This window comes from Ceratotherium simum, chromosome 2 (assembly GCF_057802395.1).
Source record: "Ceratotherium simum simum isolate JZ-2026a chromosome 2, ASM5780239v1, whole genome shotgun sequence".
In the NCBI taxonomy this organism is placed as follows: domain Eukaryota; kingdom Metazoa; phylum Chordata; class Mammalia; order Perissodactyla; family Rhinocerotidae; genus Ceratotherium; species Ceratotherium simum.
In genome coordinates, this window is record NC_141901.1 from 2,235,776 (window position 1) to 2,256,621 (window position 20,846).

At 37.4% G+C, this 20,846-nt stretch overlaps 1 protein-coding gene across 2 annotated transcripts in view; it reads right to left on the minus strand.

Annotated features, from left to right (window-relative positions):
* Positions 1–278: 278 nt before the first annotated feature.
* Positions 279–20,846, minus strand: part of NUCKS1 (nuclear casein kinase and cyclin dependent kinase substrate 1) — a 32,865-nt gene continuing 12,297 nt past the window's right edge. Inside the window, exons 2-7 of one of the 2 annotated variants that reach the window (XM_014783477.2) lie at positions 15,907–15,956; positions 13,207–13,312; positions 10,224–10,279; positions 8,198–8,350; positions 7,289–7,435; positions 279–5,726 (exon numbers count right to left, since the gene is read on the minus strand). In XM_014783477.2, the coding sequence (XP_014638963.1) occupies positions 5,527–5,726; positions 7,289–7,435; positions 8,198–8,350; positions 10,224–10,279; positions 13,207–13,312; positions 15,907–15,956 (712 nt within the window). In that variant the 3' untranslated portion in view covers positions 279–5,526. Of the gene's footprint in view, positions 5,727–7,288; positions 7,439–8,197; positions 8,351–10,223; positions 10,280–13,206; positions 13,313–15,906; positions 15,957–20,846 lie in introns of both variants that reach the window. The other variant, XM_004425113.3, reaches the window with a different exon arrangement.

Here is a 20,846-nt window from a genome sequence, read left to right on the forward strand (position 1 = left end):
CACCCAGTCCAGTGCTCCCTTGATTAACCAAGTTAGCGAATCTATTGCCTCTAGATTCTATACTCTGAAGTATTAATTACTCCTTTTGACTTGAGACAAGACATGCTTTTCTTGTTACCAACAGTGATGGTCAGTTATTTTCTAAAGAATTCATTCAGGAAGCAGGTTCCGCCCCAAAGTCAGGCAGGACTGAGAGCTGACAGGCCAAGGTGATCAGCTGTATAGTAAGTCAGTGTATTTACTTGAGAGTATTACAATAAGTACACAGAGCACACATCTGGGTTATAAAAGCCCTTTTATAAAGCCATTTTTAAACAAAACAAAAAAAAGTTTACAAAAGAAAAAAAGATACAGAAAAAGAATAACTTGCTTCATATGTCCCAAAAAGAAAAAAATAATGGGGACAATGCCAACATGCTCAACAATAAAGGGTTCTTTTTCTTATTTTTTAATACAAAATACAAGCAAAGGATACACATACTTAAAACAGAGCTCAGGAGCAGACACGCAGTCCTGGAAACCCTTCAACAAAAGAAAGCAAGAGTTTGTTTTTTCTTTGTCTATGCAGATACATACAGAGACTGGGATATGTAAAAATTAAGTATCACAAAAGACCATCACACAAGTCTACCAATGCATGTTGCATCTATAATTCACGAACATGGTCAACAAAATCATGTTCACTTCAACCCCATTTCATTTAAATTAAAAAAAAAAACTTTTAAATAAAGTGGTTACATTCAAACTTTAACTTCCTTAGTACCATGCTGCAGATTTCAGCACTGTTAAGGTATTGCAAGAATGCCCAATCCTCTGGTGTCTGATCACATATTCAGCAACATTGCAGTATTAAGAAAGGGACTGCCCCGGTCTCAGCCGATGGACTAATTAAATACATTTAAGCAGGTTCCTCTCTTTTACCCTTCCTGCTCAGAACGTAAAAGATTAAGGACTAAAATCAAGAAAGACTGGGAGTTTTGGAGCTGGCAAAATGAAGTCTGAAAGATGAATCAAGGCAATTACTGAGAACCTGGCTGCTGCTTAACCTGGCAAATCTTAAAATCTTTCCTTAAATCTTGCAGGAATTAGGTGTATAAGGTTTGCTGCAACATGTTCATGGTAAACAAACTAAGTAGAGCTCTTATTTACAAATCTTGTAACAAATACTTCTGGAGGAATAAAAGAAAAAAATTCACTGATTTCCAGAAGACGAAGGTTTAATTGCCAGACATACAAACACACACTCACACACACACACTCACACACACACAATACTTCAGGGGTTTTTATATATGTTATTTAGGGCATAAGCTGAGTACTATACCCCTCTACCCCAAAGAAAAAGGAACAACAAAAATCCCCCACTTTTACCCTTCCCCCATAATCTAGAAAACCCTCCCTTCACCCCTGATGTACAAAGTGTACGCACAATGGTGGCATTCCACCAGCCACACAAAGCATGCTCAAACAGATGTCACCAGTTCAGTCACTCCATCAGCATGGCAACAGGCAGGTTTACGGGACTTTTCCCAATAGTGGTTAATACACAGTCAGCACCACTGTGAATTCTGTGAGTTAAACTTTGAAAAAGGATAACTTAGGGATTTAAAAAGTCATTTTGTATCAAGTTTATCCCAAGACAAAGGGGAAAATGGGTTGCAGATTGAAACTTGGCTATAGATAGCTTGATGTCCCAATATTCAAATAATAAACTAACTCCCTTTTCAAATAAACCCAGCTCCACGCACAGAGAAAAGGATAATTTTCTAACCTTGAGAGCAACCAGCCTGTTTTATTTTCCATGTCCCTTGGCAGGAAATGTGTATCACTCATTCTGTTGAAGTATCTGTCTGAATGCCATAAAGACCAGACCCCAGGTTTCTTCCTTTCCAAATTCCTAAGATGATAGTTTCTTCTTCTCAGTGCAGCTACCGGTGATGCAGGCACAGAAAGACCTGTTCAAACTGAAACTCCCATTCTTTAGAACAGCGACGGTGGCCACATGATCTTTTATAAAGCTTTCCCTGTTGCTCCTGGTATTAAATTCTGCTCCTGCCTTTTTAACACTCTCAAAGCATCTCCTACACTGGTTTGTTTAAAGAACAGCATTACTCCCTTTCCCCAACCAGTACTCTAAAATCCACTTGTTACTTGAATGTTCATGGATTATAAAAATGTAAAAAAAAAAAAAAAAAAGGTGTCAAGTTCAGTTTAGCTGACCATATCCACAAGAGTGTCAAGAACCCTCCTGCACTATAACTTCAAATTCCACTCTTGATTAGTTACCTATAAGAAAATGCTATTTGAACCAGTACCAAGAATAAGTATTGAGCTGAGGATTGAACCTGGGGAAAGCCAGTTATTATGGAAAAAAAAAATCAATATCAAAGCTCCTTCATGGGAAATCAACTACTATTCTTCCAGAGTAAAAGATTTCCACTCATTACTTCCCTAAAGGAGGACACACCCATTTGTTTTCCTTCATGGACTCAATAGGGAGTGAAGATAGGAAAGAGAGAGGTTTTAGAAAGCAGGGCAAATCTACTATTACTGAAATTAAAATGTATCCTGTGGACCCACTCCACTGATTCCAATCTGAGGTGAGGGCTAAAAGCAGCAGCAAGTTACAGACCGATTTAATAAGATGTAAGCTACCCATTTCTAGCTGTGTGTGTGTTGGGGAGGGAAGCCTGGAAAAAAAGAATCTTAAGAACTAGAATGTAGTGTCAGTCAGCACAGCTGCCGAAATCCATGTTCCAGAGGTAAACCTAACAGAGCTAACATAGAGAATTAAGATAACACAAACAAGCACCTTCAAGGTTAATGTCCCACTTCCTGAGCACTGCAAAACAAGACAGTGAATGCTATTGCCATTTCACCATAGGCACACTGGAGAAAAAGGGGACTTCAGTCACGGGTGGTGCCAATGGCCAGTCACGATTAGCTTATAGCCTGTAACCCGTCCCGACATCACTATCAAGCCTGACTATTGAGCACCTGTTTCCAGTTGAGACACCACAGCTGTCCTCCTATTTGCATGCATGATCTGAGGGGAAGACTAGAGTGTTTTAAATCATCAATAAAAAGTGGAGAAAACAAAGATCATTCAGAGCCTGTCTCACTTGGGGACACAGATCCTTTTGTCCAGTCTGTTAGAAATATATAATACATTTTCAATCTCATGAATTAATTTTTTAAAAAGGGATACCAAACAAAAAGCCCAACCAAATGCAACAAGTAACCTAGAAGACATGATTACCTCTAAAGTATGCGCGTATATGACAGAGATGTTAGTGCAGATTAATATATGAATGAGAGTGTGTTACATAAAGCACTGAGGCTAAAGTTTTACAAGACCCCTACCCTCAACCTTCACAAAACATAATCTAAGAAAAGCCCAAATGTCACTGGGAATGTAAGATAGAGTTATAAACCCCTAAAAGTAGAAGTGCATGGTGGAAACACTGATAGGTCTTTTACTATATAAATACAAACCTCCTTGTTAAAATCGAACACCTGAACAAACCCACTAAAGCAAACAGAAGCATCTTTAACACTCTCATTACCAAGTTCACAACTATCAAGTTAACCATCATGAAACATAATAATCCAACAGCTACTTATGTTCAAATTTTGCATTTTTGGCCAAGGACTATTAACTCTCCAAATTCATTCTTTAACACACACAGTGCAACAGTGAAATGACTTTCTGCCACTAGGGTGTTTTTTAAAAAATCACAGAGTAAGGATATTCCTTAAACTGTCTTAAAAATCAGAATAAAAATATTCCTTAAATAACTTTTCGTCCTAGGAACAACTGCAAGAAAGCCATGTTGTCTGAGAGAAAAATATGCTGTTAACTTAAAAGATAGAAAGAAAACTGCGTAAGCTATTGAGAAAGCAAACCTAGATAAAAAGGCAGAAGTTAAATTTCACTAATTTTTCAACTTATTAGCACACTAAGACCCCTAAACCTTGCTCCTATTAGCTCATGGTATCAGTATGTAGAGGACCAAACCTACAGATCTATTTCCTGACTGTTTTCATAAGGCATGTAAAGAGTCTGTAATCAACTGCACACAGGCCTCCTGAATGCCTGGTTTTTCTAGCCCCGCTGAGCCCCTTAAAAACTGCTTTAAGCAACATGAGCAGTAAGCAATGGCACCAGTAAAAAGACGAAAGCAAACTGAATAGCGTGAGAGCAGCACTGAACATACTCCTATCAAGCACAGGATGTGAAGTAGTGAGGAAGAGAGCCAGAAGAAATCATGTCCTACAGCAGAGCTGGTAGGCACGGGGGTGGGTGTCCAGTGGTGTCCTACGTAGTAGCAAGAAGTCAAGATGCACTGCATATCATGGTTCTACAAAGAAATGGGAAGACAGGTGTATGAAAAGGAAAACGTCTATCCCCAAATAAAAACAGAGCATGATTCATGGGATCTGAATGCATACTTATGGCATAAAAGAATTTTAATTTTCTGTTTTCATAAAGGAAAATTCTCAAGTCTTTGTGATTGAGTTTCACATTAACTGGTACTTTATTTGCTTAAAACCTAAACACTGTCAGTTTGAGAAGAAATCCATTGTGATGTATATAGATCTTGCCATTTAGAGTCTAGGTTTTTTTTTTTCTTTTTTGGATCCTTGGTAAAATTTTATCCAAGAAACAGAATAGACACATACATATTTTAAAACATGAACCATTAGAGAATGAAATAAAAAATCAAAAGTGATTTAAGTTTTGGCAGCCTTTGCTTTTTTTTTTTTTTTAAGTTCCTTAAAGACTGTAGCAGGATAAAAGGATCGCTGGCTCTGAGTCTCTCTGAGATAACAAGTGATGAAGTAAAAAAAAAAAAAAACCCATACCCTCAAACAAGGTCAGGTAACCCCATTCTCTGCCCTGCCCCCAAGGTAAAAAACATGAATACTTTTAGTAACAATTCAGAATTCATCTTTATCTCCTATCTGCCCCATCAGTGGAAGTTGAAAGTCATGATTTTTTAGATATCCATACTTTTGTATACAGATATATAAACTCGTATTAGATGACAATTGATTTTTTTTAAAAGTCTAGGTAGAGAAAGAAGCAATCATTTTTAAGTAAAACCCTCTATGTTTTTTGATTACTGTTCAATTTGCTACCAGTTGGCAAAAAGCAAAATTTCCATAGTGTTCATGCAAATCTTATTGCTTTACAACTGTGGTATACCTTCCATTAAAAATAAAAAGATGAAGCAGTCAATCCAGTGATTAATTTGATGTGGCTTTCATGGGGAAGAGGATGGTGGCAAAGAGAAGACCAATAGACAAAAAGGTAAATTAAACATACAATGGTTTTCTTAAAAAAAAAGAGAGAAAATGTTATTTTCAACAAAAGGAAAAAAGCACTGAAAGCCTATGAGTCAAGCCATAGCCAAAACCATATTCTACCTTAAGTAGGTTTTCTTTTTTTGCCCCCCCCCCCTTTTCTTTTTTCTTTTTTTTCCTCTTTTTTTAATAAAACCTCTCCCCAAACCATCATCACTTCTAATCCTCCCCAGACTGGGCTTCATCTTCGGACCCTTCATCCCCAGATTTCTCCGGTGGAGGGCTTGCAGATGTCTTCTTTTCTGGAGGGCTTTCTGGTTCCTCATCTTCTTCTTTGGGAGAAGGAGTCTTTTCCTTTGATGCCTTTGAAGCTGTGGGGCGACCCACTTTCCCTTTGCCTTTCACAGGACTTGGTGTCACTGAAAGAAGAAAAATATCAATTTGGGGAAGGGAAGGAAGAAAATGTCTTTAATAAAAATCAGCTACAAAACAAAACAATCTGTAAGAATAAAATCTCTAAAGACAACACCCCAACCTACTAAAAATCAAGGTGGGCACTGGTTTCTAATCACTTTTTTTGTGTGTGTGTGAGGAAGGTCAGCCCTGAGCTAACATCCATGCTAATCCTCCACCTTTTGCTGAGGAAGACCGGCCCTGAGCTAACATCTATTGCCAAGCCTCCTCCTTTTTTTTTGCCCCTTTTTCTCCCCAAAGCCCCAGTAGATAGCTGTAAGTCATAGTTGCACATCCTGCTAGGTGCTGTAAGTGGGACGCGGCCTCAGCATGGCCTGACAAGCGGTCTGTCAGTGTGCACCCGGCATCCAAACCCGGGGCCACCAGTAGCAGAGTGCACGCACTTAACCGCTAAGCCACAGGGCCGGCCCCTCCAATCACTTTTTACCAACACTGTAATGTTACATTAGCAGAAACGCTCATAATAAAGAAACACGATGCTACAGAAACTGCACATCATCCTTAGTGGCTTGTGAAACTAAAAGTTGTTTATGATAAAAGTTGTTTATGTTTAAGAAGTGAGTCAAGAAGAAGAAAGCATACAACTTAATCTGAGCAGAAACTGAAGCCATCAAATAACTTGGTAGTTCCATCATTCCTGACAGTAAGAAATGATGAGCAAAAGGTTTAAAAATCTGGGCTGGCCTGCTGGTGTAGTGGTTAAGTTTGCGTGCTCTGCTTTGGTGGCCCCGAGTTAGCAGGTTCAGATCCCGGGCGTGGAGCTGCACACCGCTCATCAAGCCATGCTGTGGCAGTGACCCACCTACAAAATAGAGGAAGCCTGGCACAGATGTTAACTCAGGGCTAATCTTCCTCAAGCAAAAAAAGAGGAAGATTGGCAATGGATGCTAGCTCAGGGCTAATCTTCCTTAAAAAAAAAAAAAAAAAAAAGGTTTAAAAAATCACCTATTCAGCTCTATTTGCCAGAATAATAATAATAATAAAATCCAGCTTCCTAATGTAATGACAAACTAGCTCCAACTAGGAGAATATCTGGCAGAACCCACAAGGGCTCAAAGATAACAAATCCATGTTGTTAAGTGTGGTTTCATTCTGCTAGCACAGGGGATGGTGTAAGGATCAGAACACAGAACTTAAACGTATTACTGTAGGTGTACATTTTCACAATTTCAAGTCTTCACTAGCTGCTGGGATTGTGATATCGATGGGAAAAAAGGGGAGCAATAACTATGTTAACACAGTGTTTCTACCACTATGCCTGACACAAATAGGTCATCCCCAAATCTTGCTTATGTACGGTGGTAGTTAAGAACAGGGCTAAGCTACCAGACTCTTGGAGGGGCTGAAGTCCTTATTAATAAATAGTACTTCCAAGTGTAAAGACAGGATCCTTTCAGAATTCTTAAGTACGTGGTCAACAACAAGCCCTAATGAGAACTTCTGTAGAGAAAGTTTATTGGTTCTTGAAATTTTTCAAAGCAATAATTTTCATTTCTGCAGAGCTCACCTGTAGCCTTTAGCCTGGGTTTGGGCATTTTCTTTTCTTTTCTCTCAGGTTTGGACTTCTTAACCATCTTTTTGTTTTTCTTTTTTGAACTGCCGTAGTCACTATCATCGTCGTCTTCCATTAGGAAATCTTCATCACTGCCGGAATCTTCTGAGAGGAAAGAAGAATTTCAACGCCCAACTTAATGTATACATCCTTCCAAGTGAACAAAGGGAACGAGTGCTAAGAATGACGAGAGGAGGGGATTTGGGAGTCAAACACTCTTGGATTCTTTCTGCAGCTGTGCTACCAATTTGGGTGGAGTTGTTACTGGCCCCACCTGTAAAATGGGTTTAGCACACGTGAGGGTTACATGACTAACTTGTTTGAAGAGTAGGTCAAAAACAGGAAAAGGTAAGACAATCTGAATAAAAATTGAAGTCATCAAAAGACTTTTGGTATATCCATCATTCCCATATAGTACTGGTGAGACCCAGGAAATGAAACTGAACTGACTTGGTGTGTTTGGTCCAACTACGAATAAATGAAACAAGAAAACTACATACAAAGCAAAAATACATATAAGTAATCTGAGTAACGTGTGCAAGATCTAAATTCTGCTATTAATACTTTTTTGTCGGGGGAGGTCTACACCCTTTCTCCACTAGGCCAAAATACTAATCTTAATCACAACACTCACCATGTAACTGCTTACTCTAACAACTGTTCATTCAGTATTTGAGTACAAATGATGGACATCATAACCATGAGAATCTTTGAACCTTTTAAAATATCAACAGATATCAACACAGTCATCTTTTCTAACAATGACTATCTAATTTAAGGGACTGGTTATAACATTTAGCATCCGCAAAAATGCCAAAGTAATCAAGGTCACAAACTGCAAAGAAACAAGCCGACTTCACGTACTCTCCTGGAATGGTGCCTCATCCTCCTCCTCTTGTTCTTCTTCACTGCCCACATCTTCCATGAGCATCTCTCTCTGTTTAGAAGCTGCTTTAGAGGCAGCCTGCCGTTGCTGGCGCACATTTTTATGATCTTCTTTTTCATCTTCACTGTCCTCTGCAATATCAAATGATCAAAGCGTTGTGAGTTTATTTGACAGCTGACTAGAAAAGCCAGTATGAGATATAACCTGCAGCTTTATTTCATTCAAAAAGGGTAAATTCTATCCTTAATTTCTACAAAATAAACAAAAAAGGAGCTAAAATTCAAAACATGAACTTGAATAAAATTATATAACCACTATTAAATATAAAATAACTTAGATATGCAGTTTTAAGTGATAACATAGCTGAAATTAGGTGTGAAAACATGCTTTCTATAACATAACTTTAAACTTATACCAGTGTTGTGCCCTAAAATTCTCAATTGCGTTCAAATGTATGTTTCACAGTTTTTAGAAACTAAAGTTATAAAAACATTTTTAAATAGAAGAGGAGAAGACTGTCTTCCAATGATATTTATTCTAAGATACAAAACATGCAGACCCTAAAATAACGCCAAACTACTACCCTTTTCAATGAATGAGGTGTGGCCATTTCAACTTATAGGGGATTGAGGGAAATCTTTAAAACACATATTTAGATCGATTAGATCTTAATACAAGTTTACAATAAAAAAAATTACTGTCACATACTACATAGTCTATTAATTAAAAAAAATTTCAACACAGTTGTGTTTGTGAATAAATCTGGTTAAAGGGCAGGCTGCCAGCCTACAGGCTCTAGATCAAGGTATATTTGTATTAGTCTCCACCTATAGCCCTTTTCCTGGACTTTGAGGCTCCCTTATTCTGTTAAGGTTTAGCTGTTACTCTTCTGGAGACATTCATAGTCCTATCAGCCTTGCCATGGTCAGTGTTCAAGTCATCACTTTCACTGTCAAAAATCTCATCTAGAGACAAATAGACACAAGGAATAAAGTTGACTTTGTTAGACTCAAAACTAAACCCACCTGGTAGTAGCTGTGCTTAACACCAGTACAGTTATTCATCTTGAAGTGCTCAATAAACTAATAAATGTCAGAGACTCAAAATTCACAAGGCATAAGAATAAAAGTGTATATTATATTATCACAACATCACTAGGTAGTGCAAAAGGTTAATATAATTTCTTTTGAAATTAGGCAGTCAGATAGCAGACTTGAAAAGGAATGAAAGCAACAAGAGCTCAGTGAAATAAACTCGGTGGAACTTTGTCTACCCTCTACATATTAGCTAAACAGCAGCCTCATTTGAAGGGAGATCCAGGAAGGCAAGAGCAGGGCAATGCAGGTCAAAACTGAAGTGACTGGGAGCAACATGGAATAAACTCTCAATTCTTAGGAAAGTTCAACTTAAAAAAATATTTGCCAACAATAAATAATCAGGATTTAACAATTTATTTGGCCATGAAGTCTCATTAATTCTTTTAAGTTAAAATTCTTACAAAAAGCTTTCTCTGTGGCTACTGTTTCAAAGGACTACCTCTCAGCTAAAAAGACTAACACTGAAACCAATCTTAGTTTGCTTTTCAACTCAGAGCCGATCACTCTCTTTTTTATACCTCTATTTCACTTAGTATTATACATATTATTATTATATTTAGTTTGATGTCTTTTATTTGTTGAGATAAATGGTTTTCAATCTTGACCATGCATGAGAATAATCTGTAAATACTTTTAAAAAACAAAGCCCAACGTCCCACCTAGACCTACTGAATCAAAAATCCTGGGGTGGGACAGAGCATAAGCAGTATGTTCAAAAAACCTTCATGAGTGACTAATAAGCCACCGAGAGTCAGAATCACTACGAGCTCTTCAAAGACGGAAACGTGTAATGCCTGCAATGCCAGGATTTACAACAGTGTCTGGCATTATTATAAAACCACTCATTAAAACGTTCAACGAATACATAAATAGAATTATACCTATTACATTAAAAATTGTTTACTACCTGCTGAGTGAGAATCATCCTTCTTGGTCTTCACATCTTTTTCTTCTGAGTCCTCACTGTAAGGGGAAGGGAGAAAAAGTTTAAAAGTCTTAGATCAAAATCTAAGTAAACATAGATCTCTGGTATCTGACTGGAGAAAACTGAAGAACACCTCTTTTATACATAAAATATTCAAACAGATGCTGAGGAGTGAAACTGCTTCCATTATTTCCCTCCTTTATAGGGATGCTGGTGAATAAGCACAATTTTATCTACTTTTGGAAAATACAGCTTCCAAAGACCCAAAGGTAAAAAAAGAAGGTATCTCAACACAGGCTGAAAATTTCTCACCTATGGATAAGACCTGGTTCACAAGAACATTTAACAAGAAAAAAATTCTCTGTTGTCAGAGGCAGAGTATAAAAATACTAAAATAAATTACATAATGTGTCAATGGTGATAAAGTAGGCAAATAAACGGACAGCACCAAATACAGACGCAAAAAACACCTAAAATACAACTATTAAGGGAAATTGGAGTTTAGTTATATAAATTACAATATGCCTCAAAAGTTATCTAAAACAAAAAAGAAAATAATTAACTATCACCTAATATTTTTTGCCTCCAATATTTCAATACATCAGAAATATCAACACATAGGCCTGCCTTGTCATAGAAAAACTAAAAGTAAGCTCAACATCGCTGCAAAGTAAAATAAGAAGTTAAGGAGCTTTGGGCCGGCCCCATGGCTTAGCAGTTGAGTGCGCGCGCTCCGCTGCTGGCAGCCTGGGTTCGGATCCCTGGTGCGCACCGACGCACCGCTTCTCCGGCCATGCTAAGGCCGCGTCCCACATACAGCAACTAGAGGGATGTGCAGCTATGTCATACAACTATCTACTGGGGCTTTGGGGGAAAAAATAAATAAATAAAATTAAAAAAAAAAAAAAAAGAAGTTAAGGAGCTTCAAAGTTCAATGGAAAGTTTTATAAAATAATTTTTAAGTCACAAAGATGCACATTTTATGTCCTCACAAATCTTAACTCGGGAATTTAGGATCTTTGTCATTAATTAGTTGTATGATCTTAGGTAAATCACTTGGTACTATTCAGTGCTAAAATTTTAGGATTCCACGAGAAATTCTGACAAAAAAAGGAACACTCATACACAAGAATTGCCTTCATGGCTTTCCTTTCTCAAACAGCAAGTCTTGTAAATTTCTTTTGGTATATCTCATAATCTAGACCACACTCAAATGACAAACTACTGTACCCAAGATTCCTAAGAAAAGAGAAAAACCAAACATACTTCTTTACTAAGCAATCTGATCCAAGACACCTATATATTCTGAAACCTGTGACTATTCTATGTAAATGTTTTTATGCGAAATAAGCATTTAATTCACAATGCTATTACAATGACAAAGAAGTGTATCATTTTCTCTAGTTCTTTTATGGTTGAGTTTATAGAGAGCATTTATCAATCTGTGAGCCCCATTACAGCAAAGTCAATAAAAGCTGAACTTTTAAGTAGAGACCAACAGAAAAAAATCAACATAATAGTGGTCTGAGGGAATAAACATACAAGGCACTTAATACAAATGGCAATAAAAGCTGTATTTTATTTCATCCATTTCTGACACTTCGGAGAGAATAATAAAACCAAATGATTGCCAACACGAAAAAATTTAGGCTAGGTAGCAATTACATGGACAAGACATTATAACAGGCCAGGAATTCAGCTCATTCCTAGGAGAAATATACTAAATGAATATAATGCAACATAGTTCTAAACTGGGCTGCTACAATAAACTGGATTAGAGATATACTATGAAACTTTGGAAGACTTGTCTCCCCAAGTATAATTTTGCCTTAATTTCCCTCAAAACCACATTTCTGAAATTCTCCAGGAAAAAAATATTAGAGGTTAGCAATACAAGCAAACAGAAAATACTAGGTAAATGTGTGTATTTAATATTGTTATTTCTACAAATTTAGCCTCCTGTGAACTCAGAATGTAATGACTTCTGCCTGGGGCTTTATTATGGTGATTTTAGTCCTCGAAGATAAATATCGTAGAACTAGTGAGAAATATTTCATTTCTTTGAACTGCTCACACTTAATAGTATTATTTGGAAATGGTATAGTCCAAAGGTTAAAAAATGGACTTTGGAGTCCAACAGACATGGTTTCAAAACCTGTTGGTCCATTTGCTGAGTAACCTTGGATAAATCACTGAACCCCTCCCAAGTTAATGTTACTTACCCTAGTAAGGGTGTTGTGAGAATTAAATGACAATGAATACAAACCAGCACATAATAGAGACTGGTACATAATAATCATAAATAGTAGCTATCATCATCCTCATCATCACCATCAGCAAGGAGGTCTGAAAGTTATGCTACACTGAGTAAGAGAGTACATGTATATACCTGTGAGAGCAGATGTGAAAGCTACAATACCCTGGTCTCATGAGGCAATTATAGTTAAAATTACAACTCGTATGAACTCATTTATAAAACTAAGGGAAAGGAAACTGCTTAAATGATTAAATTATTTAAATGAAGAAGAACTGATTATAAATAGTAAAACTTGGCAGGCCATACACCTGAAGATTCTATAAGCTTTAGTTATGATTCTGCCAGATCTATTACTGAATGGGAAAGGTCACATATTCTTTGCTATCATTATGATGAAAATGTCAATACTAACCTTAGGTAACAAACTACATACTTAACAATCTTTCTGCTTATGTTCAGGTTTGAGGTAGCAACAAAGGCCATCTTGGAGATCACTTTGGATTCCAGGTTGAGTCCAAGGAAGCCTCATGATCTTAAAGAGGCTAAGCTCTAGACTCAGAAGCACTGCGTGAGATAATATGAAATAGCAAAACAACATTAAGTAGACACTTTCCCAAAGTAAATGGAGATTCCACCAATTTAGACATCAGAGACTACCCTCATCTCAGAGCCATGACAGTGTAAGAACAGATTAACAATGCCTCTTACCTATCTTCCTGTGAATTCTTTCCAGATCGTCTCTTATTTTTAGCTTCTCGGGGAGATGATCGAATTTTCTTAGTTGGAGGGCCCGAATCTCTTCCATAATCTTCATCTAAACAGAGCATTTTTCAAATTTAATGAAAAATACTATGATTTTTACATGTAGAAATTACCACTGTTCTTACTCAGATAATTATCTCTCATGCTATTTAAATGGTGAGGGGGCAGGACTTGCCAAATAATTTTCTTTCATTTTTAAAAAAATAAATTCTTTTGGGGCCGGCCCAGTGGTGCAAGCAGTTAAATGCACATGGTCCACTTCGGCAGACCAGGGTTCGCAGGTTCGGACCCCAGGCGCGCACCGACGCAACGCTTGTTAAGCCATGCTGTCGTGGCGTCCCATATAAAGTAGAGGAAGGTGGGCACGGATGTTAGCTCAGGGCCAATCTTCCTCAAGAAAAAAAAAGGGGGTGGAGGATTGGCATCAGATGTTAGCTCAGGGCTAGTCCTCCTCACAAACATTTAAATTCTTTTCCACCCCAGTCCCACTACCTTAACTCAATCATTTCCATTTTGCGTATTACCCTTTAGTTGTCATGTGTATATTTTAATATAGCCACAGCCAAATCTCTTATCACTTTATATCCTACCCTTTTAATTTATTCAAGATTTTCCCTTGTCTTCACATCTTTGTATTTGAAAATTATTATAGTAATATGGTTATATTACAAGCATTTAGAATGTAAAGATGCCACAATTCTATAATCCTAATACAATTACTGTTATCAAGTAAATTACTTTTACTTTTAAACTAAAGTATTAAATATAGCATACTCAGGGACGGCCCCATGGCTTAGCAGTTAAGTGCTCGCGCTCTGCTGCTGGCAGCCCGGGTTCGAATCCCGGGCGCGCACTGACGCCCCGCTTCTCCAGCCATGCTGAGGCTGAATCCCACATACAGAAACTAGAAGGATGTGCAACTATGACCTACAACTATCTACTGGGGCTTTGGGGAAAAAAATAAATAAAATTATAAAAAATTATAAATATAGCATACTCTGGCACTTGAGGAAAACAGCTCTGATTTCAAAAGTCCTATACAACTAAAGAAAATTACCCCACCTTAAAAAGTGATTATTTCCAAAACTGCTTACTACACCATTATATATAATGGTGAAGATTTGGAAGTAGTCTGAAGCTTCAGCAATTATTACATAGTTGGATATATTATAAATTCCATTATGGAATACTGTACAACCATTAATAGTAATTTTTCAAATAACTTTTAATAATACGAGAGGTTACGTACTCATAAGTAGGGATGGGGTGGGAGGGGACAGAACCCAAAATTCTCTTTTTTTTTTGTGAGGGAGGTCAGCCCTGAGCTAACATCCGTGCTAATTCTCCTCTTTTTGGTGAGGAAGATGAGCTCTGAGCTAACATCTATTGCCAATCCTCCTCCTTTTTTTTCCCCCAAAGCCCCAGTAGATAGTTGTATGTCATAGTTGCACATCCTTCTAGTTGCTGCATGTGGGACGTGGCCTCAGCATGGCCGGAGAAGCGGTGCGTCGGTACGCGCCCGGGATTGGAACCTGGGCCGCCAGTAGCGGAGCGCGCACACTTAACCGCTAAGCCACCGGGCCGGCCCAGAGCCCAAAATTCTATAGCAAGACTTCAATTACGTTTTTAAAAGGAAAATAAAGGCAAAAGGCCTTTTTTAACAAAGAAGTTAAAATGGCTTGTTTTTCATTGCCAGGATTGTTCTGAGGATTAAATGAGTAAATGCAAACATTTAGCAAGCATTTTACAAATGTCAGTATTACTTCTGGGAGGTTGGATTATCTTCTTTTTTTAATCTTCTTTATACATTTCTACATTTTCTAAGTTTTCCCAAAATGCACATATTATCTTTATAAAGTAAAATTAGATTTAAAAAAAAAAAAAAAGAAAGAAAGAGGGGCCGACCCGTGGCGTAGCGGTTAAGTGTGCACATTCCTCTGCTGGTCACCCGGGTTCAGATCCCGGGCGCCCACTGATGCACCGCTCAACAGGCCATGCTGTGGCGGCGTCCCATATAAAGTGGAGGAAGACGGACACGGACGTTAGCCCAGGGCCAGTCTTCCTCAGCAAAAAAAAGAGGAGGATTAGCATGGATGTTAGCTCAGGGCTGATCTTCCTCATTAAAAAAAAAAAAAAAAAAAAAAAGAACAGTAAATGCATCTGGAAAATGAGATTAAGGACTTATTCTAAAGAAACCTTTTATGGCTAAGATTTAAGATACACTATTCATTTTATGATGAATTAGTTCACAAATCAAAGTTGTTTCACAAAATACTCTCATCTTAGTTACTTTATTAAGCAAAAAATTTAAATACTCCCTATTACAAGATACAAGTTTTACTAAGATTATAGCAAGGGATATATTAACTAATAAACACTGCACCAGAACTACTGAACATTTAAACTTTGGACTCCAAAACCAGGTAAGAAAAAAATTATTCCAGTGTTCATTATCAATGATTTACTAGGGAAAAGTTAAAATCCATGCAAGTTTAACTTGCTTGTTTTGTGACATAATTTATATACATATGTAGTCTAAAAATAAAAAAGAAAACTTATTCCAAAAGCATGATAAAAAAGTACATAAGCTAGCTATTCTTCCACTAGTTGGTCTAACTTATAATTTATTGAAATCACAAAACTTACCAGCATCATCAGATTCCTGAAATTGTGAATAATCAACGACCTTCCTATTTCTGTAGAAAGAAGAGCCTCTAATTAAGATCATAAAAATGTAGGACTTTTCTAAGATATGAGAACACACATTTCTACTTCATAAACAGAATTAGAACTAGCTCTCTGAAAATCATTTTTCAACAGGCCCCCACTTCAGCCAAAACTTCACATTTTGTTACAGGAAAGTGCAGCTTAAATCAAAAGTATTTCCAACTACAACTCCCGTATTGTTCACCTCAGTGATGGCACAAATACTATTCTTGCCCACAAAACAACCTCCACCTCCCCAAACACACATACATAAAACAGCAAAATGAGGCAAACTACCGTATATATTCATTATACACAGAGATGCTATCACATGTGCACAAACCAAAACTGTACGAGTTGTTTTATTCTTACTGCTATATACACATACACATGCATACCTGATAAACAAGGTTATTACTGAGTTTCGTTCAAGGCAAAGTGATTTTTAAATATAATAGTTACATTATAATATACAAATTAAGGTAACAGTAGGTTAGCCTTACATAGAAGTGGACGGAAACAATTAATTAAAAACTGACTAAAAATTAACTGATTAATAAAAAGACGCTTTTTATTAAAGAGTCTGTAATTAAGAAAAGTATGAAAGTCTCACAAATTCATATATCTACTTGACTCAATGTACTTCTTACGAGGTAAGGCATCTTCAACATCTTAAACAAATCTTTTTTTTTTTTTTAATTTTTATTTATTTATTTTTTCCCCCAAAGCCCCAGTAGATAGTTGTATATCATAGCTGCACATCCTTCTAGTTTCTGTTATGTGGGACACGGCCTCAGCACGGCCAGAGAAACGGTGCGTCGGTGCGCGCCCGGGATCCGAACCCGGGCCGCCAGCAGCGGAGCACGCGCACTTAACCGCTAAGCCACGGGGCCGGCCCTCTTAAACAAATCTTAATTTCCATTTTCCTACTTCATATTCTAAATCTAAAAGTTTGAAATTCTTCCTCTAGAGAGATATAAAAGCTTCCTTGTTAGTATCCAAATAGCTTGGCTTTTAAAAGAGCCTTAAATGCGCTGTAACTAAACGGATACTGAACAGGTGAACTGAAAAGATTACGAGAAACACCCCACCAACTACACTTAAACCTGAGCAGAGGGATATTCCTGGTTTTATAGATTAAGACACCATTTAAATTCAAAGACAGCATGGCCAGAATTCAAGTACAGATACAACTTCTATATAATATGCAGAAATGATAGGGTACGGGTGAATTCTGGACACATGTTTGGGGCTTAGATATGGAGGAAAGTATAGCCACACTCTTGGCTTAAGAGAAAAAAAGAAAAGCTCATAAGGAATTTTGCCTTGTTTTTCTTTAGTCTACCAACAATGAATTATCATCTCACTTTACTGCCTCAATGAGTCAAGATGCAAAACTATAAAATATTCTCCAACTATATGCTTTGTTATAAGAAGCTGAGTTTATATATCTAAGATACCATTCTATTAAGAAAGTTAACTTTAAAAACATGACCCTTAATTCCACTTACATGAGGTACTTAGTCACATTCATAGAGACAGAAAGGAGAATAGTGGTTCCCAGGGGCTGGGGTAGGGTGGATGGGGAGCTAATCGTACGTAGTTTCAGTTCTGCAAGAGGAAGATTTCTCGAGATTGGGTGCACAACAATGTGAATGTATTTAACACTACTGAATGGTACACTTAAAAATGGTCAAGATGGTAAATTTTGTGTTATTTTACCAAAATTTTAAAAAAAGAATAATATTTTCCTTCTAAAAAAAATGACTATTTTTAGGGGGCTGGCAATCAAATGCCTACCATGTTCTAAGAAAACAGTGATTTTTTTTTTTTTTTTTTTTTTGGTGAGGAAGATCGGCCCTGAGCCAACATCTGCCAATCCTCCTCTTTTTGCTGAGGAAGATTGGCCCTGGGCTAACATCCATGCCCATCTTCCTCCACCTTATATGGGAAGCCACCACAGCATGGCTTGACAAGCGGTGCATCAGTGTGCGCCCGGGATCCGAACTGGCGAACCCCAGGCCACCGCAGTGGAGCGCGTGCACTTAACTGCTTGCACCACTGTACCATTTGTTTTCTTCACTAATCTGAGCTTCTTGAAGATAACACCATGTCTTACACCCACATTTCTGGTACAGAGCAAGGTAAAAAGTAGGCAGGCAAATGTTTTCTGAACTTTTTGCTCTTAGGGCCAAACTTAAGAGCTCTGTTAGAAACCTAATTTTATAAGATACTGAAGAGGATAATATCCAATCTCCTCAAACTCTTTTAGGATCTTATGTCTTGCCACTTAACAATCAACCCAGGAAGCTTGTAATTCCTCCAATCATGTTGTTTACCATTTGGTCATGCAGCTCCCTGGCCTAGAATGCTGTTCATATCACTCCCACTCATATTAGATACAACCTCACCTCCTCTTAGCACCTTTAATCCTTCATTGATACTATGAATATAATCTACTAAATGTCTGTCTTCCCCACTAAATGTGAACTTCTTAAGGACAGGGATTGCCTTTCCGTTCGGAACACCAAATTCAAGAAATCTGATGAGTGAATGGACTTGGCATCTGAAGACAATTAGGGTAGGAAAGGGTATCAGTAAAGAGATGTATGTGTGACTGGAGTTTTCAGCCTATCAGACATTTAATTCCCACTGCACTTAATGACAAAAGAAAATTTAGTTTCCTCCATGCTAAGCACAGTCGTCCTTCGGTATCCGCAGGGAGATTGGTTCCAGCCACTTCCCCTCCCACCCCTCCTTCATCCTGAGGATACCAAAATCAAGTCCCTTAGTAGTTAGCCCTCCCTATCCGATAGGATCTGTGGTTGGTTGAATACATGGATGTGGCACCCACGGATATGGAGGGACGACTGTAACTTGTTTTAAATCTAAGAAATTTAAAAAGGCAACTATTTAGTACATTTTTTTTCTATCCTAGTTCTCAATAAGGTGAACTACAAAAACACCATGTAGACATACTGACATTATATAAGCAATTAAACTTAAAATTTTCAAAATTCAATTGAAAGACCACTCCTTTCTTTGAAACACAAAATATTTTAAGTTTCAATTATGTGAGAATGGCCAGAATTATCTTACATAATCAACGTCACTTATCACAGAAACTATAAAACCTGAGTAAAGCAAAATATGAATATGGAAGCAGTCTTGTCTTAAGGGTAACTAGTCAAAAAAAACCGCATCCACCTATAAATGCTCAAGAGGGAAATGAAAAAATAATTTAAATAAAAGATCTGTGATAACAAGGGTTATTCACAATAACTCATTAGAATGATTTATAATACTTGGGTTCATTTCCCACCTTCTAAAGATGCATATTCAAAACATACTATTTCCAGTGCTTGGAGATTTACCTTATTTACGGCTGAAATACATTTCTGATGAACTTATTCCTATGTAAACTGGAAATTGAGACGATACATTGGAATAGAAGCACAACACTTAACAGTATTGTTTAAGTCCAAGGGCATGGGAAGTTCTACTTCTAGATGAAAACAAAGAAACATTCCTACTTCCTCAAAATGCCACTACTTAAATGCCATAGCTAAACCAACTCTTCAGTGTAAAATGAGCATCAACAACCAGAACTGGGAGGACAACACAAAATTTCAATATATCATAGAGGTTAAAAACACAGATTTTTGAATTGGGTTTAAATCCTGGCTCTGCCACTTACTAGTTATATGTCCTTGAGCAAGTTACCCCCCTCACTAAACTTCAATTTCCTCACCTGTAAAATAGGAATAACAATCCCCATCTCTCAAGATTGTTGTGAGTGCCAGGTACACGACTTATCCAATAAATAGCAGCTATTATTACTTGTAAGCACTAACTTGTTCCACCCAGAATACCACTGCAATCTTGAACACAAACAAGTAACACTCAATTATTTATTTGAACATGATAATTAAGTCACTCTTTTAAAATATGTGTCTTAAGAGTATTGGTTCTAGTACCATTTAGAAAGATTGTCTTTAAAAGGTTTGTTGCTCATTTCATTAAAATGCAATACCAAAATACCTCCTTATTTTTATATTATTTCCAACTTATGATCAAGTTTTCAGGTTACCATTTAGGCTAGACAAAGCAGCAGTTGTAGCTCTTTTAAAGCCACCACACGCATTAGATCAATTTCTATCACTCAAATCAACTGGAGTTCCATCTAGACAAGTCTAAAAGTTTGCACTAGAAAAGAGAACTGTAAACCAGTAAGGAACACAAATGTTTAAATACAAAATACAGGGCCGGCCCCGTGGCTTAGCGGTTAAGTGCGTGCGCTCCGATGCAGGCTGCCCGGGTTCGGATCCCGGACGCGCACAGACGCACTGCTTCTCCGGCCATGCTGAGGCCGCGTCCCACATACAGCAACTAGAAGAATGTGCAACTATGACTTACAACTATCGCTTGGGGCTTTAAGGGAAAAATAAATTAAAAAAAAAATAAATAAATAAATAAATAAATAAATAAATAAATACAAAATACAGGAACACAAAAACTTTAATTATGTGCCTTCTCTTACTTTAAAAGCTGATATAATCTCTATATCTAGATTCTAAATGTACCTTGCTCACAGTGAACCAATTCTTGGATGATCACCAAGAGGGTTTTGAGATGAGAAGACCCCACTTATGTATGGGTTTAACGTGCAAAAACGAAAGGTAAAGTGGGAAGCTAGACAAGGAACACTAAAAGATCTGTTTTGGGCACCAAACGTGGATAACTCAAGCAGTTTAGAAGTAATAGGATTTTTTTCTTCCACTCTCTTAATCATTGACTTCTTTCTACTAAATACTCATCAGTCTACCCCCAAATGCTTTTCCTTTCCTTCTCTCTTTGGCTGAGGAAGAGTCGCCCTGAGC